The sequence below is a fragment of the Paramacrobiotus metropolitanus genome, unplaced genomic scaffold, assembly GCF_019649055.1.
Source record: "Paramacrobiotus metropolitanus isolate TYO unplaced genomic scaffold, Prichtersi_v1.0 Parri_scaffold0000066, whole genome shotgun sequence".
Taxonomy (NCBI): Eukaryota; Metazoa; Tardigrada; class Eutardigrada; order Parachela; family Macrobiotidae; genus Paramacrobiotus; species Paramacrobiotus metropolitanus.
The window spans coordinates 311,384-335,914 of record NW_026570286.1 but is presented as its reverse complement, the minus strand read 5'-3'; the positions used below and the strand labels follow the sequence as shown (position 1 = coordinate 335,914).

The following is a 24,531-nucleotide window of genomic DNA, read 5'->3' as shown; positions in this document are numbered from 1 at the left end:
AATGTTAGTGACTGCGACCCAGAGGCTGGTGTCTATTGTCAGGAAACCGGAAACGTTCGCAACTTCGCAGTGACGCACTTTCGCAGTTTTGCACTTTTGCTGTTTGCTTTTTGCCAAAGCAGCAAATCTCCGAGCGCACATAGCAAATTTATTTTCAGTTTTCCATGCTTTTATGCTGCTAGAAACCAAAATATTTCAAATACTCCAACGAAAACGTTTCTTCCATTTCTTGATTTTTGTTTTGATACGACTTCGTTTTGCGCTTGATGCTCTAACAATCCGCAAACCCTTTGCCGCTCCTCTGTGATATTAACAGGTACTGTGCATGCTCTACGCAGCTACGCTAACTACGCACAAAAAATTTCATAGACTAGTGTCTCTTTCTCGGCCCCTTGGTTGCAATTTGTGGATACCGACGTACGTAGTAACTCCAGGGCCCGCAGAATCGTATACGCGTCTTTTCCGATTTTCTGTGCTCTGGTAACTCTGGTTTTTTAGCTCCCATTGTATACTTTTACAGCCGAGTCTGAAGCTCAAAGAAAGTGATGGAGAAATTATCGTTACGGAGCGGTGTATCAGCCTTGAGTCTTGTTTTATCGTTCTTCATCATTGTGTTGGATTGGAGGGGGCTTGTTGGACAAAGCATCGCTACACTGACCGTGCAGATTCCAGCTGGGAAGATAGAATGTTTCTATCACGTAGGTAGGTGTCTAAGACTCTACGCGTGACCGGTTTACTGTTTAGCACATGGTTAGTGAAGATGCAATTATTTTGCAAGACACTTTACAGCATCGATGATATTGATTTTTTTCGTTTCAGCGGCTGCAAATTCTCCTTTCGAAGTGGAGTATCAGGTGGGTGTTTATGGTTAGTAGTGGTTTCGTGGACGTTTAATATCCTTTCGGTTTCTTATAGAGTAGAGTATTGTACATACTGTACTTGTAATTACAGTGCTCTTAATCCGGGCGTGTTGCTAAGCTTACAGTAAATTTAGTACAGTACGTATTAATTTTAAGTACGTAAGTATTTAAGGTTTTAAATCAATATTAATTATGGTGGATGGTATGAATCTGGGTAGTATGTCGAACGCTTTGTGGCTTGTAGAAAACTAAATACGTTAATTGTAAATTAATATTTTTGAAATATTGCTTCTGTGAAGTTTTGATGCACTTTACTAATTTGCGCTACAATATCAGTTGTATTTGTTTTATGAAATCTCTAGATATACGATTTGCATTCTTGTTTTTTGTACAGTAGTGTAAAAGAAGTATTTAATTTGATTCTTTGAGTGGGATTGTTTCTGCTTGACCGCTATCCACCACTTTCTCTGTTTGTCTTCGACTTTGTTTCTGAAATTTAAAACTACATCAGGAGCTGCTGTAGAAGTATTGATTCTCGTCTTAGCTAAGTATTGTATTATCTTGCAGGTGATTAGCGGTGGAGAATTGGATATTAATTTTGCCATTCGCGATCCGAATGGCGCCATGATTGTCCAGGAGCAGCGGAAGAGCGACAATCTTCACCGCTTAGATGGTCGAGCGCCCGGCGAATACCAGATTTGCTTTGATAACTCCTTTTCCATGTTTCAACACAAACTAGTATTTTTCGAAGTATTCGAAGACAAGCAAGAGACACATGTAGCGCAGTTTCACGAGTTGGGTCAGGGTCAAGTGGATACGATGGGCGTCAAGATGGAGGATCTGCAACAAGGCCTGGGGCGAGTGCATCTCAATTTGGAAAAGGTGGTGAAGACACAAGGGACGGTAAAGCATTTGGAGGCCGTGGATAGGATGGTTCTGGAATCGAATTTCGAAAGAGTTAACTTTTATTCCGGATGTCAAACAGGTATAAGACACTGGGCGCAGAAGTAACGTAAAAATGTTTTCCTTTAGATTTTTTCATTGTAAATAATAATCACGAAGTGCTTAAGTTGTCTTCTTTGTAGTTGTGATGATTCTGGTCGGCGTTGTCCAGGTAATGTTCTGCGGAGAGTTGACGTACCTAAAATTTGTCGCTTGCTTTTTTGGATGATAATCGTTTTCTTTTGTTTGCACGCAGTTCAAAGTACTTTAACTTGTTAGTAGCGAAACAGCCTTTTGAAATTATTGGATTTTATAGGTGGTTATGGTAAGAAGCCTTTTCGAGGAACGCAGCAAGATTGGACGTGTACTTCGGGGAAGCAGTTCGCAGTCAAGAACTTACACCTGATCGAAATCTGGAAATGTCATTCCTGGCGGCGTTTTTTTAAATTTTTTGTTTTCTTTCTGAAGCTATTCCTGGTTGCGTTGGACAATCAAACATTTTCCAAAGGCTGGTTTTCTATCAAACTGATTACTTTTGTGAGTACTTACATAACTTAATTATGCATAGTAACTACTGGTAGTAGCTTAGGAAGTACTTGCAGATTGTTGATTTTCATATATAGTTTGGGTACGTCTGTATTCGAACTTATGTTCGAACTTCGAAGCATAAATAAGGACACTGCTCAAGTCTGAAATAAGTCCCATTCTGCGTTCATGGTAATGGTTACGATCCCAGGCAATTTTTGCCTCATGGTTAAATTACGTATGCTTGTAGAAATTTGTCTGTTTTAAATTTTTTCATGCGTATTGTACCAAACCGAAGTGGCAGTGAAAGAAATGCTACCGCTTGCTTATACCACATTCATAGCCGGCATCCTTTTTCCGGTTGCAGATTTACATTATTAAATTTGCGGTGGGACTGGGACATACAAAAACGTGGCGCACGGCACAGATATCCATGTACAGCACCTGTATGCCGATGTGGCGTTTTGCAATATGTAGCCGAATACTAATAGCAGGCCTTGCCTTCAGTTCATATTTCGTTTTTTTAAGAACGACCACCAGCGTAGCTTTTGGATTCCTCCTGCTTTGTTGGATCTCTTCAGATCACGTCCGTTTTGTTAGAAAAATTATTTTCTCGTTAATTTCCAGTAAGTATATTATCTGTAGTCGGCACTGGTTAGCAATAAAATTGGAGCGAGTTACAGTAGTAACTGAGTAGTTTATTGAAACTGGACTCGTGGTTCGTTCATGAATTGTGGGTTTCTTTGAATCAGTTAGACTTAGTTCGCTTCAGTGGAAGTTATTTGGAGAATATCTCTCATCGCTGAAAATACTTTACTTTCTTCACTGATTATCAAAACTTGAGCAGGTCCCGTTTCATCGCAATCATGCCGGCTGCTATGGATAAACTGACTACCTTGGACGCTGAAGTGAAGAGCCTGCGACAAGAAGTGCAAAAGCGTAAGTAGCGTGTGATTAAGCTGCACTACATTTTATGCTTTCCGCTGCTTCTCCCTGTAACACTCATGACGAATTCCCGGTATTTCCAGTGTCAAAGGAATTCGTTTCCGCATTGGGCAAGATAGAAGCCAAACTGAACAGCCTGTCGCTCGCTCCTGCCTCGGGAACCTGCCAGAGTTCCGCACCGGCCCACAAGGCCGCCGGTGATGCCGTCAAGAAGGAGACAGCGGAAAAGAAAGACGACGAGGACATTGATCTGTTTGGCTCTGACGAAGAGGAGGTATGGCACATCATACTGATAGTTGGCAACTTGGCAGTCAGATAGGTGTTATTATGTTCCGCATTTCCTTGTAAAGTTGTGTCCGTACCAAAAATTTATAAAATTAAATATTAATATTTGGAAGTTTTGCTTGTATCGTTATTGTGTAATTCTGCGCACTGGAAGATGCAGATCTGATTGATGCCTTGATCAGCAGAAAATTTTCGGATTTTACGCAGTAGGCAGTACTGACTTGTGATTTTCGGATACTGTGACTGTGACAGTAAAACTGTAAATGCTTCGACGGCTTCGTGTATTCAGTTATTTATTATTATTGAGATATTTTTTATTTTTTGTGGGACTTGGATGTTTGTTCTGTTAACTTCCGTTTGGATGATATGAATATTAAATTTGTTCAATAGGAGGATCCGGAAGCTGTGAAGCGTCGCGAGGAGCGACTAGCGGCATACGAAGCGAAAAAAGCCAAGAAGCCCGCTTTGATCGCCAAATCTATGATCATTCTGGATGTTAAGCCTTGGGACGATGAAACCGATGTTAAGGAAATGGAAACTAAGGTACTTACTGTGCTACACTTGTCGCATTTATTGGCGTTCGCCGTTCTCACCGATGTTCCATACAATTCAAATAATACAACAAAGATAGTGCACTTTTGATTTTTTTGATTCTGCTACATACGCAGATTTACGGTACATAGGGATCAAGTTTTTTACTGTCTTCAGTGTAGTGATTACTGGGTAGTGTCTATGATAGTGACTAGTAACTACTAACGAGTAAATACTCTGCGCAGGCGCGCTGTGCGTCTGTTCACAGTTTCAACGCAAACAGACGATGTTAGATTCGCTTTTCCTCACTTTTTTCCTCGCATTAATGGTTGTTAGAAAGTAATGAGTTACTAATGCTTAAAAATTTTTTAAACGATAACTATAGTCTGCAGCTTACGTTATTGTGCATTCTCCTTTTTTAGGTTCGAAGCATTCAGACTGATGGTTTGATTTGGGGAACATGTAAGTAAAAACAGGATCATTAATAATTTTGTTACCGAATATACTTACTTTCTGCAAGCTGATATTCGTTTCGTCCATACGTTTCGTCCATGACGTTTGAATTTTACAATGTTTTTTGACTGTTTTCTTCCATTAGAAATCAAAGCATTTTTCTTATTTTTTCAGCCAAATTTGTGGAAGTTGCCTATGGAATTAAGAAACTGCAGATTACCTGTGTTGTGGAAGATGACAAAGTTGGTACGGATTATTTGGAAGAACAGATTACCGGTTTTGAAGATCTTGTCCAGTCCGTTGATATTGTCGCCTTCAACAAGATTTAAACGGTTACTGTTTTATGTTAATTCGACTTAATCAGCTAAAAGCCCGCTTCCGTGTCGACATGGGCTGAATGCAATGCTGTAACATCATTCGACTTTTTCTATGCGTTTTTATGCGTTGTTCCGTGTTTTGCAGTTGTCTACGATAATAAGTAGTTTTACTTTGACTTCCTGACCTGAGAGTACAGTACTGTTTTGCGTTTAGATGGTTTGATTGCAATTTCCACAGCATAAAAATTCTATAATTCGGTCTCGGTCGTACGGGAATTTGAAGTTTATGGTTTAGGGAAATCGGCCCAGGTGGCAGGTAGTAAACCAAAGTTATTTGACTTTGTGCGACGTATAAAGTTCTGTGCATATTATTAGATTTGTGAAATTACAGTAAAATTATCAAGTTGACTGTTATATCAACAATCGGAAAAAACATTAGCAGATTTTGGGATAGAGATTTGCACCAAAATCTGTCAAAATAAATTTTCTCTTCAAAAGAAGGCGAAAGGTACTCGTATGGAAATGAACAGCTCCATATTGCGTTACGATACCGATGGAATGGAGCTCGGCTCGCCACGCGTTCGCGCAATTTTTTTGTACCTATAACGGCTCCATACACGAGTAGTATTGAGTACGGACCAAAATCAGCGCATGGTCCTTTTTACTTTTCTCACCAGCCTCACATCTCAGTACGGCAGTAAACGGAAACGCGAGAAACGTTTGAAATTTTTTTAGACTTTGAGTTTTGGCTGGATAGTTGTTTGAACTAGTTTCCCGATGATAGGATCTGAACTCTAAAGATTGGTCGGTGCTTCCAGTGCTGTTTAGTGTTTTCACTGTTTTGCTTGTTAGTTGCTTGTATGGGTTTGCTTTAATTTCAATCGTTCCTTACTTACTAGTTATTAGGGGCCTCTGCCATCCAGGGTTTCAAAAATGTTCAGCTACGGCAGTAATGCTCGCCCGCGGCCATCTGCGCATCCGCGTCCCTTGGCCCCTGCTAGCTCCCTGCAGTCCCTTATCCCCCGACCATCGGATTTCAACAAGAATATGTCGTTTTTTGCCAGCAACAATGATATTCACCGTATGAGCGCGTATCGCGACTCCATGTTACCTCAGTCAACTCCTCTGGCCGAGAGGTACTTTCCCCTTGTCATTTAATGTTCGCTTTGAATTATTAACTGCTGCAGATGATACCATACTGTTATTGTTTCATTTTTATCCTTATGGATTTTTTTATGGCAAGATTTTGCTGACGTTACTAAGAGTGGGATTGCAACTTGAAACTCCAGAATGGGATTACAGTATAATTGTTGACTGGCAATACACGCGAAGTACAAACTGTTTTTCTTGATAGATTTGCACAGGCAGACGCTTCGAGCGTTAACAACTTCAAGCAAGGATCACAATACAGCCAATTCTCACAACAGCCATCTCACGAAGAATCCCGTACCACGTCCGCCAGCATACAGAGCAGTGACTTTATGGTGCGAGCGTCGAGTATCGGTGTGTTCGCCAATTTATCGCATCATTCTGCGGCGCCCTTAACGGAGGATCCGCGACCGCTAGCGAATCACGAATGGCAGTATCAGGCGATGACAAAGCTGCTTGAGGTACATAGTAGAAAACTTTGTTGACGCTGCTATAACTGTATTGGTAACACTGTAACAGTATTTGTTTATGATTTTTATAAAACACTGTAATTAGCTGATGTGATTGTATGGAATGGTCGGTAGATTTCCTTTTTTCGTATTTTTAATGGGACTTGGTAGATTTCTTTTTTTGTTGTTAGATACAATATTGTTTGCGCAGATTTTTTGTGTTTGTATACAGATACTGTAGGTTGGTTCTGTAGGTTGCCTTTCTTTTTTGTGCAGTCCACTCAAAATAGATTAGTGAAATAATTGTTTTGCTGCAGCTTTTGGAAGCGACCAATTTCGACTGGAAAAATCCCAAACATCGTCTGCAGGTGCGGCATTTGGTGCCCATCGATAGGGCCACGCTTATCAAGGTGTTCCACCATCTTCTGGGCGTTCTGTTTGGAGGCTACGATCCGGGCGAGAAAAAGCTTGAGGAAGAAGTGCCCAAATGGAGCCAAAAGCTAGGCTATCCGTACTATCAGAAATTGACGAAGAACACTTTAACTTCCCCGAATATCAACTCCGCCTGGCCGACGGTGTGCGGATTTCTCGATTGGATGCGGGAAATCGTGTTAATGTGGTTGAATCTCACCGGGTCAAAATCGCGGCTTGCCGGGTTTTTCAAAATCCAGCCGGACGGGGACGCGGATGATGATCTATCGACGGACGCGTTCTTTTATAAGGTTAGTCTGGCTGGATGTTTTGAAGCGTTAGTGAAGTGTGTACGGAGATTATTCCGGGTGCTTTTTAGTTGCGAATGGATTTGATGATCGAAGCATATCATCGCTTTTGCAGCGGATACTCGGAACATGGCAGCGATGATGATCTGATTCAGGCATTTGATCAGAAATTGTGTAAGTATTTTGTATGTTTTGCCGTGTACTTGTAGCGGTTTCATATTCCCCTTGTTTATTTCATTTTTTCCAAATTGGCGCGTTAATTTAATTTCATGCTGATTTGCGTCTGTCTGCAAATGTTTTACTGAAGCGACCTTTTCGAGCTTCTGGATTACGATCTGGACACTCGTAGTGCACATCGTTTATAAAATTGACGATCATTTACCGGTAATCGCGTATTCGCTAATGCAAACAGTACTATAAAGTTGTGCATTTCCCCAGATCGTTTTATTTTCTTGATTTCAGTCGATAAATTTGGAGATTTGAAAGCCAAAGCAGACGGTCTGAAAGCTGAACTGGATGAGAAGCAGGAAAAGTTAAACGACCGGATAAATAATTACGAAGTACGTGATCGAAATAAATTTAGTTTATTTTATTGGTAACAAAAATAGTGATTTTACTTTCAGTCATTGGAAATCCTGAAGAACCGATACGAAGCGGTGATGCAGAGTCGCGCTCAGAACACCGCAAAACTCCAGGAATATCAACGAAATACAACTCAAGCGGAACGCGAGATTATTGCTGCTGGTCCGGCATTGCAGGCTAAAGGTAAAAAAATACTAACAATAACTACCAGAGTTGCATTTATCGCATTGAGACGCGTACTGAACGTTACATGGCTTCCCTGTTTGTCATAATTGTTAGCATTTGAATTTGTGAAAGGGTTTTGCGTTAATCCAGACGCTGTTGGATCTTTGCAGTCTTGATTTCATCCGTGATTTTTATGCTCGTAGAAAAAGAATTGGCTGAATTGCGAGCCCAAGTTGCACAGCTGGAAAAGCAGGTTCAGACCCAACCGTTAAAGAAGGACAAAGTACTTGAGATTGAGAACGAAATACAGAGCCAGAAGGATGCCAGAAACGATCTGATGAAGCAGTTGAGCCAGCTTCAGGCCCGAATAGAAGAGCAAATGATGAAGAAGTCTACATTATGCCATCTTGTAAGCCACGTTTCTACCGCCCACAAAGTTATTTGGTTGTTTTTTGAAGAATTATGAATTATTATCGCACAATTTGTTAAATTGTGGGGTTTTTTGTTCAGATGCGGGAATCAATTCAGACCGTGAGACGGGCTGTCCTTGATCTGTGCGGAAAGGTCCCAGCTGTTGGCGTAGTTAACATTCCCGATTTCGGTGACCAGACAGATATGACGGAATACATGGCGGTGATCAAGAAGACCCTGGAACAAATTATGGCTTCTTATCAAAAGCACTCCGAGGAAACCCGTCAAGCTAACGATGAAAAAGCCGCTGAATTTGCTAAGTTGGAGCAGGCCCTTGGAGCACTGAAGATAGAAGCCGAACGTTATCAAGTTGAAAAGGAGGGACTGGCAAAAGCGCAAAGTTCCTTTGAGGTAGAAGGATGTGAAGATGTTTTTTTTAATTCAGTGCTGAAATCTTTACGATTTGTATTATGTTTTTAGTTAGACGAGAAAAGTCTCCCTGATCTCAGCAAATTACTGGAAAAGAAACAGAGTCTGATGCGCGAACTGTCGGAACGCGAAGCCAACTTGGACAAACTGAACAGTCAGCTGAAGGGCGCCCAGCGCAAGCGAAATACGAAAGCATCCACCTTCAAGAAGCTGCAGGGTAGAGTGGCTTTACATAAGGCCGCCTCGGAAAAAGTCCTGGAAAAGATTTCAGAGAAACAGCAGGTACTTTTACCGAGTTTTATACACACGTTATCATTCGAAGCTTTCGATTCTAGTTGCAGTCTTAGACTCTTAGTATTATTGGTGTTGTTAAAGATTCGATATTCCGTCCTTGTCTAGCATTGTGTGATTTTTTTGGTTTGTAGTCTCGCGTTGAGCATTTAAACCGCTATACTAATCGAATGGCCGCTGTGGGGGAAAAAGCTAAACAAGTGGAAGGGCAGTATATCCGTGGAATGACCGAGGCGCTGGAGGGCACCGATAGCCAGAAATAGCTGTTTGACGCTAGAATACGTCGTAGGTTTACAAGTTCGGTTTATGTTTTTACTGCGTCTTCTCACCTGCTTTCGATCTTCTGCATTGGTATGCTCAAAGTCTTGCGTTCGTTTTTATGATTTATTCTGGTATTACTAGTTCGCGTTAGATGTTTTTAAATTGAGTTTGTCTTACTTGAGTGGATATTCTCTACATTGTACAAAATATGGTCACTGCTTTTATTTTTCTTTCATTGATGTGAATTAAATGTGAATTGATTGCTTTACTTTAAATAGTGCCGTGCGCAGTCTAGAAAATTAATTACGGTATCTGTTGTATCTTAGCGTTTGCTTTGGTACAATGAACTGTACAGATACACAAAGTTGTAACTGGCACACTCCGCAACTTTCGCTACATCTGAAACGCACGGAAGTTAGAATAAAACGTTAGCGCTCTTATCGCATCATCATAGGCTGCAACGCAGAGCCGGCGACAGTGACGCTGACAACACTGATTTGCGCATCCACGCCGGGATTAGGAAAAACAGAAATCTGGCACGCAGAACGTAACATGAGGAGCATGGATAAGATTACGGTTTAAATCTGAAAATAGCCAAGTTTCCGTTCGGACATGCGAAGGTGCTTAAAATAATTACGGTGGATAAGGAAAATGGCTAAGAAAATAATTCATCCGCGTACGGTACTTACATATCACCCTGGAGGCGTATACACAGTTGAACGCAGTTGCACGACTAATATGTACTGTACAGTGTGCATAGTGTGGCTAACCAGCCTAGATTTCCATTTGTGGCACTTGATTCAACGTTGCAAGCTTGTGCGTCACTGATTTTGCATACTTCAGAGGTACTACTCATGCAGACTGAATGGCAAGTCTGATGCAACATAATTAAAATAAAATGCAAAAACAGTCTGGTGCATAAATTAGTTTGTGAAAATCTTCCTTCCAAACGTTTAATCGCGCCCGTTTTCGCAGGTTTCCGGACTTGGCGCAAGCAAAATACGAAAGTGCACACAAAAGCATCATATACATGTATTACAGTTTGTTGGGTTTTTACAAAAGACTTCCATTGTATTAATAAATACTGATGGGGTATTCGATCATAAAAATTGGAGAAATGTGAATGAAACTTATGTTTAGTTCGCTACCGTAGTTATTATTCATTCACTGAGAATATCGGCCAATATACAACTTTAGATTCCATTAGGTGTACATTGCACATTAAACAGAATTTCAGTTTAATAATTACATAACCACTAATTTTATGACTATGCCACCTCAATATACTAAAGTTTTCGAAGAAATTACCGTAATTACATAAAATGTTTGATTACGCATCAAACAGTTTATGAAGTCTTTGGTCGAGACACTGCAGTGAGTCAGATCTCCATTAAGCCGACAGTGTTATGTATCATCACTCAAGAAAATAATATTATCCGACTGCACTGCATACTTTCCACCCAACCGCGCACTTCTTGACAGGCCTGTGCAGCATCCCCGGCATAATTCTGTTACCCGGCAAAATATGCAATAGCGACGCTAGGAATTTTTTCTTCAGCGGACACACGGGATTCTCATCATCAAATTGCACTGTGTCGCACTAGTACTTCGGCATTTTGCATTTACGCTGTCTGACCTTCCACAAGATCCCCACCATTTGACATCTGACTGTAACGATCCTGCATTATTAATTGCGCCTGTAATTGCTGCCGCTTTGGGTCAGCCTAGCCAGATTTATTGATTAACTTGTAATTGCCAAAATGTCGGACGAAGAAGGAGGATGGATGGAGTAAGTGTCTTACAATTTAATTAATACGGTTATTTGCAAAATTGCAATCGTTTAGTGTTAGTTGTTACTCGTTATCGCTTTAACGCGCTATATAAACATTTTTCCATCGTCGACAAGGGGAATTTTTTCATCGGCTGACGAAATTTCATCCTTATGTTTATACTGTAAACCGTCGTTCAGAAGAAATTACAGTTACAGTACCTAAACTTTCGTTAAAAGTGTAACCTAATCGAAACTTACCGGTATTTGCAAATCATGGACGAGTACGTTGCATGTTAGCTGCATCGATCTTTGAGTACACGGTTAAATGATTATTACTGTATTAATACGATTTCACATAGCCAACTACGACATGCGTTTATATGATTCTAGATTAGACTTTTCAGTCACGAATTTCTAACCAGTACTTTTTTTCTTTTCCAGAGATGCGGAGTAAGTGCCGGACTTACTACACAAGTTTGTCTTTTCTCCAAACCAGCTTAATGTTTGCTGGTTTAACGTTAAAGAACTAAATTAATAGTGCTCTTTACCGCTTTGCAGTTAGCGGTTATCCGCTTATGTAGTTACCTTGTGGCAAAGGTCATCGCGGTCGCCTTAATTTGCTTTTTGTTTTTCATTCAGAGAAAACTAATTTAATCTGATAATGAAATGTGCAGTTGTATATTATTATCATTCATGTTTTGTCTGCAGGGATGAGGAAAAGGTTAAAGCCAGGTGCGTATTATGCATGCTGTACGTAGTACGGTACCGGTATACAGTAATTCTAACAGCAACATGTGCCATTTTAGGAAACTACTTATTTAGAGATATGATTGAGTGTTTGGCTGGCTATATAGCGAATTCAGCTTGCATTTGAAATTACAACTTTTGGGACCTTTTGAGTCTGTAGTATTACTAATGTTGTACGGACAGTTTCTTTGTACTGGTAATTAGTGATATATCGTCCATCATCGGCTTCGCACGTTTACAATTTTACATACATAATGATGTGTGCACAGATAGCACCGTGCGCTAATGTGGCACATTTGTGCAGGAAGGAAGAGCCAAAAGAACAGAAAACGGAGGCTCAGTTGCTGATGGAAGCCAAGGCTCGAAAGCATGAAGATGAAGAGTCGGCACGCCTGCGGGAAATTGAAGAACAACGCCGCATTCAGCGTGAAAAGGAAGATGAAGAGCTAAGGCGTCTGAAGGAAAAACAGGTAAAACCATATAGAAATCAATATTTATTTTAATCCTTACATGTAAAGTTGAAATATTATCGTGCAGTGTAACCATGTAGTAATAATACGTTAATGCATGTCGCCGAATCGCGCAAAGGTCATGATGCAGATTGGCCATGGTTTATGCGCATTTGTAGGCCCAGCGGCAAAAACAGCGTGAGGAAGAAGAGCGAGCTTTGGAACAGCAAAAGAAACAACTGGAAGAACAGCGCAAGCGTGAAGAGGTATGCATTTACTGCTTGTGATATGCAAGTTCAAGTTGAAATCAACTACGTCTCATTAGGCTTTTTGCACACTTTTACGGTAGTTTTTATGTTCCGAGTGCAGGTATGAATAACATGTCCAAATGGGAGACTAACTTTGTAACAAAATCATAGCCACATAATCTAAAATTACTGCCTCACAGGAAGATCGCAAGCAAAAGGCGGAAGAGGATAAACGTCGCAAGCAAGAAGAAGCCGAACGCAAGAAAGCCGCCGCGGCAGCTGCCATGTCGGGCGGGCGCAACTTCGTCATCGATAAGGAAAAGAAGGGCGAAAGCACCATTGACAAGGTAAAATAAGTAAAATGTCCGTGAGGTGCTCAAAGGGTCATGGAAATGCAACGGAAACTGTTAAACAGTTCATGAACATCTCCAAAGCGAAGACCGAGATGGGCCTGAACTCCAACGAACTGGAAGCTCTGAAACGCAAGACCATCAGTGACCGCATTAAACCACTGTCCGTGGAAGGTCTGGATAACACCGGCTTGAAGGCGAAGGCGGAAGAGCTGTGGAAACTCATCATTCAAGTGGAGACCGCTAAATACGATCTGGAAGAACGCGCTAAGCGTCAAGAATATGACGTACGTATGGGCAATGCAGTATATGCAGTGCAGTATACGACTTACGATGCAAACTGTACGCTAATACTGTAGTGTAGTAACTGTACTGTACGCTAACCTGTTAATAAAATCTGGACGTTGACAATTTAACTCATGCTAACACAGCTGATCTCACGAGTACATAATATTGATTATTTGCAACTTGTAAGTAGCACAGTGAAGTCTGTAAATAAAATTTTATATGACGTGGTTCTATTATCCAAAGATCACTCCTATATTCCTTAATCGAGAGGCTCACAAAACGTCTTTTTTATACAAAAGAGTTTCTTGTATCCGGAAATACTGCAGTAGCGAATCTTTGCAATAATAACTGCACGAATGCACTAAGCATTTTTTGGTTGCAGTACTTTTTGAGCATTACTTTAGGTCTCCCTCACTTTCTTTCTTAACTTGTTAACATTAATTTTAATGTTTCGGGCATACAAATATTGTTTACAGAAGTACTGACCATATGTTAATTACATTATGCAGTTGCGTGAACTGAACGAACGTCAGCGTCAAATTAACAAGAAGAAGTACGAAGCCGCCGGTCTGGATGCGGAACAAGCCAGCTCACGTTTCCCGCCCAAAGTCCGCATCGTCAGCAAGCACGAACGCCAGGTGGACCGACGGACATTCGGTGATAAGCGCGGCCTTTTTGACACCTCCAACAAGAAAGACGATAAACCGGAACTCAATAAACCACTGGCCAAGAAGCGCGAGACCTGGATTAAGGAGAAGGGTGAAGAGCGCCAACGTCACTCCTACGCCGAGGATCTGGAGGAGGAGCCCGCCGAGAACACCTACGGTGGCGGGGGAGCATCCCACGATGAGGATAATTATGGCAGCAGCCGCTACTCTTCCCATCAGGCCGAAGAGGAAGTGGCCGAGGAAGAGGAGTAAAGGTCATCGCGTCGTTGCATAATGTACTGCGCTGCTTAACGTTGTGCATCGATATTTGCTAGTTTAACTGTACGGTGTTTGAGTAAACAATCTAGTCAGCGTAAATTTTTTTCTTGCATACCGATGTACTCTGTATAAGTGGAATAGGCGAATTACTGAGGTATGGGCGCTGGGTACATTAAAAATGGTTTATAAAATGCTGTACGCAATGGCGTTTTCCACTTTGATACAAAAACAAAACCGATTTGCTTATTGGAGCGGGTTCACTGAAGAAATTAGCTAGGTACGTTACTAGTTACAGAAATTTTCAGGTGGCTTAAGATTTTGGTAGAGTGTTGTTTCTTGATCCGTGCATCCGCTGGACTAACCAATAGGAGCGCACTGCAAAAAAAGAGGAAACTGAATTTTTATTTTACGCACAGAAATTAGCACCGTTGACCTTGTTAACGGCAATATGTACATACGAAATAATATTTTGAAGTCTAGTGTGAATGGCATTGCTTGTACAAGTTTTGATAAAAAAGAATGAATGAATGCTAAGAAAGTTTAATCATTACGGACAGTAGTCTAATTATGTACGTAAAAATGCGAAAATACAGTAAAAACCGTCCAGTACCTGAATAAATATCCTGTAGTGAATAACACTTATTCCACCGATGGGGTCAACAGCCGCAACGTAGATGTCCTCGGTCCTCGTAATGGGGCTTGCGTAGGGGAAAATATCGGGAGGATTTCCGGGAAGAAGACCGTTGTTGTCGCCGAAACAAATGACGCCGTCCTGTGTTACGGAATAATCGCGGTTAAAGTTGGCATCAGGGAAGGGTGACGTCACATAGTATGACACTCGTCCGCCTTCTGGATCGGCTGCCTACCACAGTATAGAAAAATTGTTTGTTACAAGACGAAAATGTGCGTTGCCGTACATACGGGATAGTGTATAATGGTAATCTGCTTTTATTAGGGAACCTGTGATACAACGGTATTACAACCTAAGCGATTTTTTAAGAAGGAAGGGTTTGTAGTGGCTTTGTACCTGTACGAAGCCAACACAGCTGGGAAGATAAACTGCGGCGTTACTTGGAAGGTCTTCGTTGTAACAGTTGACATATATACCCGGAGATTCATTGGAACCTAATATATTGACGAAATTAATTACTTCAAGTGTAAATTAATATATGTACATATAAATTTATATAAATACATCAAAATAAAACCCATGACCATAACTTAGCGATGGAATACGGCTGTAGAAAAGAAAATAAGCTACATTGTCCACTGTTTTTTAAATATTGTTTTGCATTGTTGTCTAAATACCTATTTTAAATTTTAACCATTATTAAATTATTTTCGACAACCACGCGCGGCTTCCAGCAAATAACTTAATGCAATAATTTTTACTAACCAATAGTAATGGAAAATACGTCCGGTGGCTGGTTGGGCGTGGCGAATGTGGTGGGTTGTCCAATGTTTGACGGCTGTGTGAATCTACAGAAAAATTAAATTTGTCTTGTATCCAAAGACTGCTGATCAAGACGAGTGCATCTGGTAGTTACGTGGGTCTTCCTCCATAGGACGAAACAAAATTCGGCACACAGTTGACCGTCAACGTGACGGTAGTGGTGCCTTGCAAGCCCCCGCTGGTCGAAATAGCGGTCACGGTAAATTGTCCATTGACAAAACCTTTGCTGGGGATCTGTGTGAGCACAATCCGTCCAGCCGGCAAATCTGGGCGGCCCGGAAATGACTTCGTCGTACTGATCACGGATAGGTAACCCGCTTGAGGACTTATTGTGTAGCGAAATGCCACACCCGGGGCATTGGTTATCTGCATGTATAAAATTGTACAAAGTTCTTGACCAAAATAAAAGCAAACGTAATTTATTTAATCCAGGCAATATCCGATTTCCTTTACTTACAGTTACATCGCCAATCACCAGTGGAGTTGTCAGAAAGCTGGACGCTGTCAACGGCGGACAGTATACATGTTTAAGAAAGGTCCGAGGAGTTCCAAAAATTACCGTGCCGGAAGACGTATATGCTGCGAAGAAATTTTGATTAAATAAAATAACCCACTTCAGTGTAAGGTTCAAGGAAGATTGCTTACGGTCTGGGCATGGCGAACTGCAGCTGTACAGTAAATTCATCAGCAAGCAATCGGTGCGGCTGAGCCGGGGCAGCTGCCCAATGATATTCGTTCCCAGCGGAACAAAGACCGGTGCATTGGGCGATGCAGCATACTGCTGTCCGGTGACTAAGGTCACCGAATTATAATCGAAGGTGCTGGCGATTGTGGCCACGGAATTATTGGCGTACGGCGTAAAGATGTTGTACTTTTGTAGAGTGGACGTTACCAGTGTATTGGGATCGGCGGACTGAAAGGCCAGGTACGAGCTGCGATCGTTGCGGTTGTGCTCGTTACGAATACCCAGAATATTCATCAGTACGCGCATCGTGTCACGCTGGCTAAATAAATGGAACGGATTATTTGCCGGGCCTCAATGGAACTCGCGTTACATTACTGTTACTTTGGGTTGAATTTCTCTACACAGTAGTATTTATATGAGTTTTAATAATACTGATAGTAATGATAGCGATTTGCTATAGTAATGATAGTAATGATTTTCTATAGTATTTGTCCATAGTAATGATTTTCTTACTGTACCTATCTAAACAAGCGCCTGGTAAGTTGGGCTGCCCGATCGTGGTGCCGCTGCCAATCCCGGGAATACTGGCACCCGTTGCATTATTACCGGGCCAACTGTTGGAGCCAAATACGACTGCTACTTGGCCGAATCCGTTGTTGGTAACCAATCCAGGAAATGTGTAGCAAATATCAATTATTCTATGACAAGCATATTAATGACGCCGTTAACACTTCGATGCGCTTATGAGAATGTGTTAATGCGTTTAAAAATTACAGGGGCACAGAAAATTATGTTTGTTGTGACTAATATTAACTTGTGTACCGGTAAACACATGCACCGTGTATGTATCTACGGTAAAACATGAGCCCATGCTGAATAATATCCGAATTCGAAAATTCCGGTATAATTCTGTAAAGTTCTCACCCTGTGGTAAGCCGGTTACGAAACAGTACAAAATCGGCGCCCCTGTCAATATTGGCGTCATAAGGAATAAACTGGATGCATTGGGCTGTATCCGAAGATATCTGCGCCATGGCAGCCATAAGTGAGTTGAAGTCCTGTGAATCTACAAAGAAAACGAGTAAAATTTTGAAAGACTATACTACACAGTGTTGATTACAATTTGTGAAGTGTGGATCTTATATTCTGTTAGATTTTTACACATGCTGTAGGCTGTTAATACATGAAGGTGTTTACTTTAATTAATTTGGTTCGCCATAACACATCAGGCTTACTTATATTGTTAATCTCTATTTGGTAAGGTATCCTGGTGGGATTGGGCCAGAGTCGGTAGCGCGGATCGGAAGTGAACACGGCAGCATCCATCACAGGCATTATCCATGACAGCAATAACCATTGGCACGTAAGTAACAAATAAATTCGGGTAATAACAACATCTGCTAAATAATGGTAGCAAACCGATTTCCACCAGGTAAATCGCTTAAGCTTGCTATGCCTGCGATTGCGGTAACAAGGCCGGCATGGTTCTGATTCTGGATGAATTTCTGTTTGAACGTTGCCGGCACATACACTCCATCGCTTTCGAAATGACGAAATGCACGAGTAAAAAAATGGCCACGCTTCTCCACAGCATGCGCTTTTCGGCATTTTTACAGGGTCCATTTACACAAAAACGTTAAAAGGAATAGTTTATAACAAAACGCGCTCTTCCGGAAACATCAAACCGACATCCAACATAGTAATGTTATGTGAACTATGGTTATGGTTTCCGCTTAAAGGTTTCCGCTTAAAGATAAACGGTTTCCGCTTAAAGATAAACGGTTTCCGCTTAAAGATAAACACAACTTAAGAAATTATACCAAAAGTTTTTGATAAGCTCAAGTACATATGTCTAAGAAAAATAACTTATGCGTGCTTGCATAAATCACAGCCGAACAGAAGTCCGAAACCTGGATGAATTTATCTCCCAAAAGATCCGGACGATTTTTGTCCGATATCAACATACTAAAAATCATCAGCTGCTGCATCATGCATGATCACCCATTGTCAACCATCATCTGCGCAATTTCTTAAAATAATCACTTGATCACGAACATCCCAAGACTTGCCTGAACGTTACCTGCGACTGACCATAAATGTAACAAAGCCAGTCCAGTGTGTAATAGACAAACACCGCATCACGTTTGTATTTTATTCACAGTATAAGATTATTACTGTATACAAACTGCTAATGAACTTGGATTTTAAACCGCGCACACAGTAGCATCATTTAACGGAACCAGTGGAACTGTCACGGTAGGAACTGGTCGCCGGTTGTACCGTGCGGATCGGATAGCAAAAATAGTCCCAGCATCCGCAGGCGCGGGAATGATGCGGCAATAAGCAACAGGTTGTCGTGCACTGTCAGTGCATGGAGTCGGCCAATTAAGTGGACAATAATTTATCATACACCTGATAAATTGGAATAACGGAATAAATATGTACCGTCTGGCGCAATACTTGACCGTTTCTTAAAGCCTACCGCTCACATAAATACATCGCATAATTTGCCTAATAAACCGGCTCAATGGGAGCGCATAAGATATTTCGAAACCATTCTCGATCCTGATATGCAGCGGCCAAGTGGCCGTGTTGTATAAAATTATTGGTTATAAAGCAAATTCTCATTATCATTCCGCCATGCTCACAAATAGGTTTTTGATGGACAAACAATAACCTTTGATACATTTTTAACAACTAGGTGGAGGCGTTTTTTAATTTGTACCAGAGCACTGTCGGCGCAACCGAAATGCATATATGCAAATTGAGTCATGATACGCATACCCGCAGAGTATATTGCCGAATTCGGCTATACTACAAATTGCGGTAAGTTATAATGCAAACTGTAACATGTAATACATCAGTTCTTGTTGGCCCATATTTTATATTGCCTGTAATTCTCGGGTACTGTGGTAGCTCTAGTTTAATTCTGTACTATATACGAGTAGTACTTTTCCCGAGCACACGTGCAGCGACTGTATTCTTTCAGTATCTACTAATTGATACGTTCTTTAGACCAAGGGTAGCATTTTGTGACATTCCGCTAATTTTCACTACCAGTATGTATAATAACAAAGTTTTATTCGATGATTTGACGGAAAACTGTTTGGAAATTTTAGAGGAATTCAGAAGCCATATGATCAAGCAACTGACTTAGGTAATCGCAAACTGATGGAGTAAACTACGCGCACAGTTTGTTTACAATTACAACACTTAGCGCTCAAACCACACCGGGTTCGTACATGTGACCTTGGCCGTCACAATTTTTGTTCGTTGCTCCTGCTCGCGAGCGCTAAATCAATTACTCAATATGGACAAACGTTTTAAAAACGAGTCCCTACATGTATAAACTTTTACATGACGCAATTTTATTTTTTTTATCTACTGTAACACCGCATACTGAATGCTGTATCACTTCTATCTATTATTAATGAATTATTAATTTTAATATATTACATTACACCAAAAAGTATGTACGAGTATTTAACAAAATGTTGCTCAGCAATGTACTCATACGAGCACAGATAATGACGGACGACAAGCGTAAGGAGTACTTACTTATTATAAAGTAGCTAAAATCTTTTCCTAAGACTTTAGTCCTGCCTCCTAATTTTAAACTTTGGCAGAAAACTGCTTCTACGAGTACATAATACCCAACTTGGTAAGAAAATGCTAAAAGTGCGCAAAAGTGTTGGCAATCGACAGGAAGAAAAAAGCGATAAGGTTCCGGTTAGACCGAAAAAAGTTGAATTTGTTGATGAGGATGAGGACTGGAGCGAATTAGCGCAGCTGGCGGTGGATGCGCTCGAGAGCATTGATAAATTTCGCAAGCAGATTGAAGATTATTGCCAGTACACTCAGAATTTACCTGGAGAAATGAAAGAGACTGTAGACAATTTATCAACATTGCGGCATGCTGTTATTTACTCAAAAATACTGCAGAATCAACATGAGACCAGCGTTCTTCGACGAGAACACACAAACGAGGATGACAACGAAATTTCCACCAAATCCACCAGGTAACCAGTTAGTTCATGCCACTATACTTGAGTACATGCTAATCTCCGGCTATGCTTTACTACTTCTATTAATAATAACATTATATTAGTGTATAAGTGAAATATTAATGTTAGACGACTGCTTACACAATACAAATGTCCGACTATCGTATCTTATATAAAGATATGTGTGTCTTTAATTATGCGCTATACTGTATACAGTTGTTTACCAAAAGGAAATTACCATGACTTGTGTTTCAGTGTTTGTGACAATTAACAAAACCATCTGGAGATAGAAGAGTCTGTACAATATAACGCGAAGCCATCATGGCCATGCGCTTTATTAAGAATCAAATTAGTTCCAAATATAAGTACAGTAAATTAAGAAAATGATGATAAACTACAGCTAGCTGTACTCCAATACGGTATTACGAGTACACCTTAAATTATGCTGCCAGAAGCGCCTGTAAGAATGTGCATGTAGTTTACAATAAAATTGCAGAATTACTGTATAGACGTCCGATCCATTTTAACAATGCAATATGTTATTATTCAGACTTTCTTGTGGCACAAAGACATAAAAACATTTGCTATAATTATTAGGAATGACGAACTATTCGAAGTGCCCAACCCGCACATCCACCGGCAATGCGAAGCGGGACAATCGGAATATTTGTACCACTTGGATATGCTGGCATCGGTTGAACAGTCGCCCAGCCTCTTCCATGATGTTCAGGTACCTTTCTGTGTTTTGTCTTCTACGGTTTCGTTATTTTTCAAATTTGTAAAAACCGCGCAAATGCATAATTATGCTTCGGTGCACCGCGCGCAAGGTACCGTCTTGAAACGTCAAGTAAAAATCTGCAGTTTGTCTGCGTAGGCGATACACCAGCCAGGATGTATAAGTTTGCCGGTTATTGCATGGAACTACTGAAGATTAGTGCCCCGGTGGGATTAGGGGTGGCTGACCTTTGTGGAGCGCATGCTCGGTTTGTGTTGTACAAAGTTGGACCGGTGCTCATCGCCAGTGTAAGACTCTTTTATTTTGTATTAGATTAATAGAAAATTAGTACTCGTACATACGCAAGGTTGATTGTGTTATGTTGATTTGAAGATTTAAAAAAATATGCTTCTAGCGCTAGTTGTGAATTTCGAACACTGACCACAGCTTTTGGAAAAAGTATTTTGAAACAGTGACAGTCCGTGCTATAAAAGCCGGTAGCAATTAGCTGTCGAATGTTGTCGCGTTCCTGTAATTTGTATTACGGTTGAATAAAAAGCAAATAGTACTTAAAGGAAAACAGTAGTTTGAACGTGTAAATGACGAATTCTTGTTCGCTACACAGTCCCCGAACTTTTGTTTAGCACGGAGTGGGAAATTCCAACATGTCCATTTTACTGAACGAACTGTTTAAGCTGCTGCATTATGGAAAAGCGAAAAAGGCTATCCGTTTTCTACGCATCGGTATCAGCACCGGTGTGGGAGTCCGACCCGGCACGACTGTCATCACGCAGCACGTGTACAACGCATCCATGCAGTCCTTTTACGAACAGGCAACTGCTAAGAAACAATAGTATAATTTTTACTTGGGTTTTCAAAATAAGCTTCTGACAGCATATTCTGGGTCATGCCGTCTTCCGACCGGCAGTTCTCGATCAGAACATGGTGCAGGATTTGTTGTTTCATGCGTCCAGTGTGAACATCCACTTCCCGGTGATTGTCGGCAACACGTTATGCACATCCGGCTACTTCGAAGAACAGGCGCGACTGGATGGAGCATTCTGTGATTATTCGCATTTGGAGAAAGTTAAGCACCTCCAAAACTGCCAACAAACGCACAGTATTCGCAATATGGATATGGAATCACTGAGCTTTGCAGCATTGACGCATTTCGTTAACATTTCCGGTAAAGGCACTCTTTAATTATCGTGTTAATAATTCTTCGAACAGCATGCTGGTTAATTTTGTTACCATTTTCCGGTAAGAGCATACTCTTATTCTGAACCATGTTAATAATTCTACGAATTACATGATTAATTTTGTTAATATTTCCGGTAAGAGCAAAATCTTAATTATTTGCGGCCTTGATTCTACAAATAGCATGTTGATTAAATTTCGCTTATATCATTGTCAGTTTTACAGCGGCAAGCATTTCGGTGGTCATCCAGAATGGTATGATTGACGAGCCCTTATTCGAAGCGCCTAATGCATCGGGTAACTATAATTTTAATATCTGCAAATGTACTCAATTTATCCTTAAACTTTCCTGTAAAATTTGGCAAAATTATCTAATATTGATGTTGGCCTTGGCATCGGTAGCTGTTAATCTAGCGTGTGCATTTGTTATTTAAAAGCGGTTTTGTAAACAGATGTTGAAGAATGGAAATTTATCTTATATTAATATTGGCATCAAATATTTTATATTGATATTGGTATCCAATTATCTTATGTTGATATTGGCATCGGTATCTTTTATTCTACTCGAGTAGCGCGTTTCATCATTCAAAAGTTGTTTTGTAAACAGATGTAGAAGAATGGGAAAGTCGTCCGCAGCGATTAGCTGGCGAATACATTCGTTACGAACTCCGCAAAAAGCTTGACCAGCAACTGACCAAACTGGAAATCCCGAAATACACGAATGCGGTCAAAAAAACCACCCTACGTGAAAAGAACATCCCGGAAAAACCGTTTTCATCTGATCTGAGTCGCCTACAAATAATGAAGCAAGAGTTAGATAAACTAGCCCACAAGATTCACCTAAAAAGCAAATAATTCCGATTCGACCATGTGTACCACACTTTTATTTTACTGCATTGTATGCAGTCGTATTTGACATATTATTTTTGTGATTGTGAGTGTGCCGAGAGGTTTTCACCCGGCACATGGAAAATGCTTAAAAGCGGCCGATAATCAATTGTGCTGAAGTTGTACTTATTGATCGTTATTTAAAATGATTTTTTCCACATTTCCGGTTGCGGCAATTAAGGGAATTGGTGTGCGCGGGGTTTTGGTATAGGAAGAAGAGGGTGTCAAAAACGGGATGCATGCCAATATTTGCCCACATACAACTTTTTGCTGCAGTCTGCCCTGCCGGTACGTGTTGTACGTACAAAAGGCTGCTCAACAGCCGATCGCGTCGGCCACCCAATGACGCATATTACGTTGTTGGCCGGGGCACTTCAGTATGGGGTGCTGGCGCTGCGTTATCGATTCTATATGCCAAAGTATACAGGAACAGCGAAAGGGAAAAACGGGTGGGGCAGCCGGGGTAAACGTCCTTGATTTGATGGTTACAGCTAGGATTACATTCGATCAGTCTGTGAGTGCGCTGTGTGTGGATGTGGGTCCGCTCGGCCGGCGCGCGCAACTGCCATTCAATTTTCCCTCCGTTGTTCCTGCAACGTCGACATACACACATACACGCCGGCCAATACGCAGGCTATGTTTGCTTAACTATTGTCACTAGTCCCATCGAATGAAGCGCCCGGGCTGCGGTTCCGCTTCGAATACCCAAGTAATCTTCCTATTTTGACCATGTTATTTTCGAGCTATTATGTATTACACGCATAGTACAATAATGGCGGTGTATATAATACTAAAACATCGATTGCCACAACTACAAACCCGTATAAAATCACAACAACTTACCAGACTTTTAATTAAGTAAAGGCACGCAAAAACCGGTTGTTGTACAGGGAGCTTGGCTAACTTGCGAGCGGCTTGTTGCTTACACAGAAACAGTTTATCAGTGTTACGTCAGTACCGCTGTGTTTTAATTAAAGTTATGTTGTTAAGCTATTGTATGTGTATATGTGCCAACGTACTGGCTTATGGTTAGTAATCGTAAGTTGCAGAAATCATTAACTAATTATCCATGTATTACTGGCCATGAGTAGTTACTGTACATTACTAAGCAATACGCATTTGGCATTTCGCAGTTATTATTGTTTTCGAAATTGCGTTCCTTTGGGCATTTTGTTCTCAGGTATCAAAAAAGAATGGGTATAAGATGACACTCACACTTCATCGGTTAATTGACGGCGAAAATTTTTCGCGTAACATTGTTCGAGTTATGGCTATTAAAAATTCAAAAAGTTTAAATGCGTTCAGGTGTACTAAAGTCCATTATAGACCGATCTCTCAAATTTTGCACGTAAATGCGCACGTCCATGAAGATCGTTTTACACCGATCCAGACTTCCATGATTTTTTTCAAATTTTAAAATGAATTTTAAAATTTTTGAAATTCATTTTAAAATTTGAAAAACATGCTAGAACAGTGGATCGGCGTAAAAACGTTCT

The 24,531-nt window shown here is 40.8% G+C and overlaps 6 protein-coding genes across 10 annotated transcripts; 5 read left to right on the top strand and 1 right to left on the bottom strand.

Annotated features, from left to right (window-relative positions):
* The first annotated feature begins 86 nt into the window (after positions 1-86).
* Positions 87-2,310, top strand: LOC129594112 (transmembrane emp24 domain-containing protein 1-like). Its single transcript, XM_055490684.1, has 6 exons — positions 87-316; positions 521-702; positions 820-854; positions 1,428-1,845; positions 1,946-1,974; positions 2,119-2,310. The coding sequence occupies exons 2-6, from the start codon at positions 546-548 to the stop codon at positions 2,206-2,208; spliced, it is 729 nt and encodes a 242-aa protein (XP_055346659.1). The 5' UTR covers positions 87-316; positions 521-545; the 3' UTR covers positions 2,209-2,310.
* A 488-nt stretch (positions 2,311-2,798) lies between these two features.
* Positions 2,799-5,117, top strand: LOC129594113 (elongation factor 1-delta-like). The gene is made up of 6 exons (XM_055490685.1): positions 2,799-2,953; positions 3,175-3,266; positions 3,356-3,546; positions 3,948-4,100; positions 4,511-4,550; positions 4,716-5,117. The coding sequence occupies exons 2-6, from the start codon at positions 3,194-3,196 to the stop codon at positions 4,868-4,870; spliced, it is 612 nt and encodes a 203-aa protein (XP_055346660.1). The 5' UTR covers positions 2,799-2,953; positions 3,175-3,193; the 3' UTR covers positions 4,871-5,117.
* Positions 5,118-5,502: 385 nt separating this feature from the next.
* On the top strand, positions 5,503-9,548 carry LOC129594193 (kinetochore protein NDC80 homolog). Of its 2 annotated transcripts, XM_055490799.1 has the most exons (11): positions 5,503-5,662; positions 5,758-5,994; positions 6,213-6,468; positions 6,774-7,178; positions 7,247-7,349; positions 7,638-7,735; positions 7,799-7,940; positions 8,126-8,331; positions 8,433-8,744; positions 8,814-9,044; positions 9,188-9,548. In XM_055490799.1, the coding sequence occupies exons 2-11, from the start codon at positions 5,792-5,794 to the stop codon at positions 9,314-9,316; spliced, it is 2,085 nt and encodes a 694-aa protein (XP_055346774.1). In that variant the 5' UTR covers positions 5,503-5,662; positions 5,758-5,791; the 3' UTR covers positions 9,317-9,548. The 2 variants fall into 2 exon arrangements, with proteins under 2 accessions (XP_055346774.1, XP_055346773.1); XM_055490798.1 differs by having other exon boundaries at positions 5,503-5,994.
* A 2,183-nt stretch (positions 9,549-11,731) lies between these two features.
* LOC129594159 (troponin T, skeletal muscle-like) lies at positions 11,732-14,324 on the top strand. The gene is made up of 6 exons (XM_055490750.1): positions 11,732-11,817; positions 12,137-12,302; positions 12,461-12,547; positions 12,730-12,876; positions 12,945-13,166; positions 13,677-14,324. The coding sequence occupies exons 1-6, from the start codon at positions 11,747-11,749 to the stop codon at positions 14,085-14,087; spliced, it is 1,104 nt and encodes a 367-aa protein (XP_055346725.1). The 5' UTR covers positions 11,732-11,746; the 3' UTR covers positions 14,088-14,324.
* LOC129594158 (uncharacterized) lies at positions 14,292-18,633 on the bottom strand. The gene is made up of 10 exons (XM_055490749.1): positions 17,467-18,633; positions 17,156-17,297; positions 16,750-16,929; positions 16,192-16,550; positions 16,004-16,125; positions 15,641-15,912; positions 15,490-15,572; positions 15,121-15,218; positions 14,704-14,955; positions 14,292-14,468 (listed from the first exon to the last, which is right to left on the bottom strand). Exons 1-10 carry the CDS (start codon positions 17,852-17,854, stop codon positions 14,451-14,453), a joined length of 1,914 nt encoding a protein of 637 aa, XP_055346724.1. The 5' UTR covers positions 17,855-18,633; the 3' UTR covers positions 14,292-14,450.
* A 590-nt stretch (positions 18,634-19,223) lies between these two features.
* LOC129594203 (uridine phosphorylase 1-like) lies at positions 19,224-23,145 on the top strand. Of its 4 annotated transcripts, none has more exons than XM_055490814.1 (8): positions 19,224-19,388; positions 19,937-20,250; positions 20,833-20,965; positions 21,097-21,258; positions 21,595-21,783; positions 21,845-22,136; positions 22,373-22,444; positions 22,755-23,145. In XM_055490814.1, the coding sequence occupies exons 2-8, from the start codon at positions 20,108-20,110 to the stop codon at positions 23,000-23,002; spliced, it is 1,239 nt and encodes a 412-aa protein (XP_055346789.1). In that variant the 5' UTR covers positions 19,224-19,388; positions 19,937-20,107; the 3' UTR covers positions 23,003-23,145. The 4 variants fall into 4 exon arrangements, with proteins under 4 accessions (XP_055346789.1, XP_055346791.1, XP_055346788.1 ...); XM_055490816.1 differs by lacking the exon at positions 19,224-19,388 and adding an exon at positions 19,763-19,892 and having other exon boundaries at positions 20,174-20,250; XM_055490813.1 differs by lacking the exon at positions 19,224-19,388 and adding an exon at positions 19,769-19,774 and having other exon boundaries at positions 19,858-20,250.
* The last annotated feature ends 1,386 nt before the right edge of the window (positions 23,146-24,531 follow it).

Coding starts and splice junctions, on each gene's coding strand:
- LOC129594113 (XM_055490685.1), top strand. CDS start 3,194: ATGCCGGCTGCTATGGATAAACTGACTACCTTGGACGCTGAAGTGAAG. Junction 3,267..3,355: donor GCGACAAGAAGTGCAAAAGC/GTAAGTAGCGTG, acceptor CGGTATTTCCAG/TGTCAAAGGAATTCGTTTCC. Junction 4,101..4,510: donor TTAAGGAAATGGAAACTAAG/GTACTTACTGTG, acceptor CTCCTTTTTTAG/GTTCGAAGCATTCAGACTGA.
- LOC129594159 (XM_055490750.1), top strand. CDS start 11,747: ATGAAATGTGCAGTTGTATATTATTATCATTCATGTTTTGTCTGCAGG. Junction 11,818..12,136: donor GAGGAAAAGGTTAAAGCCAG/GTGCGTATTATG, acceptor ACATTTGTGCAG/GAAGGAAGAGCCAAAAGAAC. Junction 12,303..12,460: donor GGCGTCTGAAGGAAAAACAG/GTAAAACCATAT, acceptor GCGCATTTGTAG/GCCCAGCGGCAAAAACAGCG.
- LOC129594158 (XM_055490749.1), bottom strand. CDS start 17,854: ATGGACCCTGTAAAAATGCCGAAAAGCGCATGCTGTGGAGAAGCGTGG. Junction 16,551..16,749: donor CCAGGCGCTTGTTTAGATAG/GTACAGTAAGAA, acceptor CCATTTATTTAG/CCAGCGTGACACGATGCGCG. Junction 15,219..15,489: donor CGTATTTTCCATTACTATTG/GTTAGTAAAAAT, acceptor TCAATATATTAG/GTTCCAATGAATCTCCGGGT.
- LOC129594112 (XM_055490684.1), top strand. CDS start 546: ATGGAGAAATTATCGTTACGGAGCGGTGTATCAGCCTTGAGTCTTGTT. Junction 703..819: donor AGAATGTTTCTATCACGTAG/GTAGGTGTCTAA, acceptor TTTTCGTTTCAG/CGGCTGCAAATTCTCCTTTC. Junction 1,975..2,118: donor TTCTGGTCGGCGTTGTCCAG/GTAATGTTCTGC, acceptor TGGATTTTATAG/GTGGTTATGGTAAGAAGCCT.
- LOC129594193 (XM_055490799.1), top strand. CDS start 5,792: ATGTTCAGCTACGGCAGTAATGCTCGCCCGCGGCCATCTGCGCATCCG. Junction 6,469..6,773: donor CGATGACAAAGCTGCTTGAG/GTACATAGTAGA, acceptor GTTTTGCTGCAG/CTTTTGGAAGCGACCAATTT. Junction 8,332..8,432: donor AGTCTACATTATGCCATCTT/GTAAGCCACGTT, acceptor TTTTTTGTTCAG/ATGCGGGAATCAATTCAGAC.
- LOC129594203 (XM_055490813.1), top strand. CDS start 19,901: ATGCTAAAAGTGCGCAAAAGTGTTGGCAATCGACAGGAAGAAAAAAGC. Junction 21,259..21,594: donor GACCGGTGCTCATCGCCAGT/GTAAGACTCTTT, acceptor ACTTTTGTTTAG/CACGGAGTGGGAAATTCCAA. Junction 21,784..21,844: donor TGCAGTCCTTTTACGAACAG/GCAACTGCTAAG, acceptor AGCTTCTGACAG/CATATTCTGGGTCATGCCGT.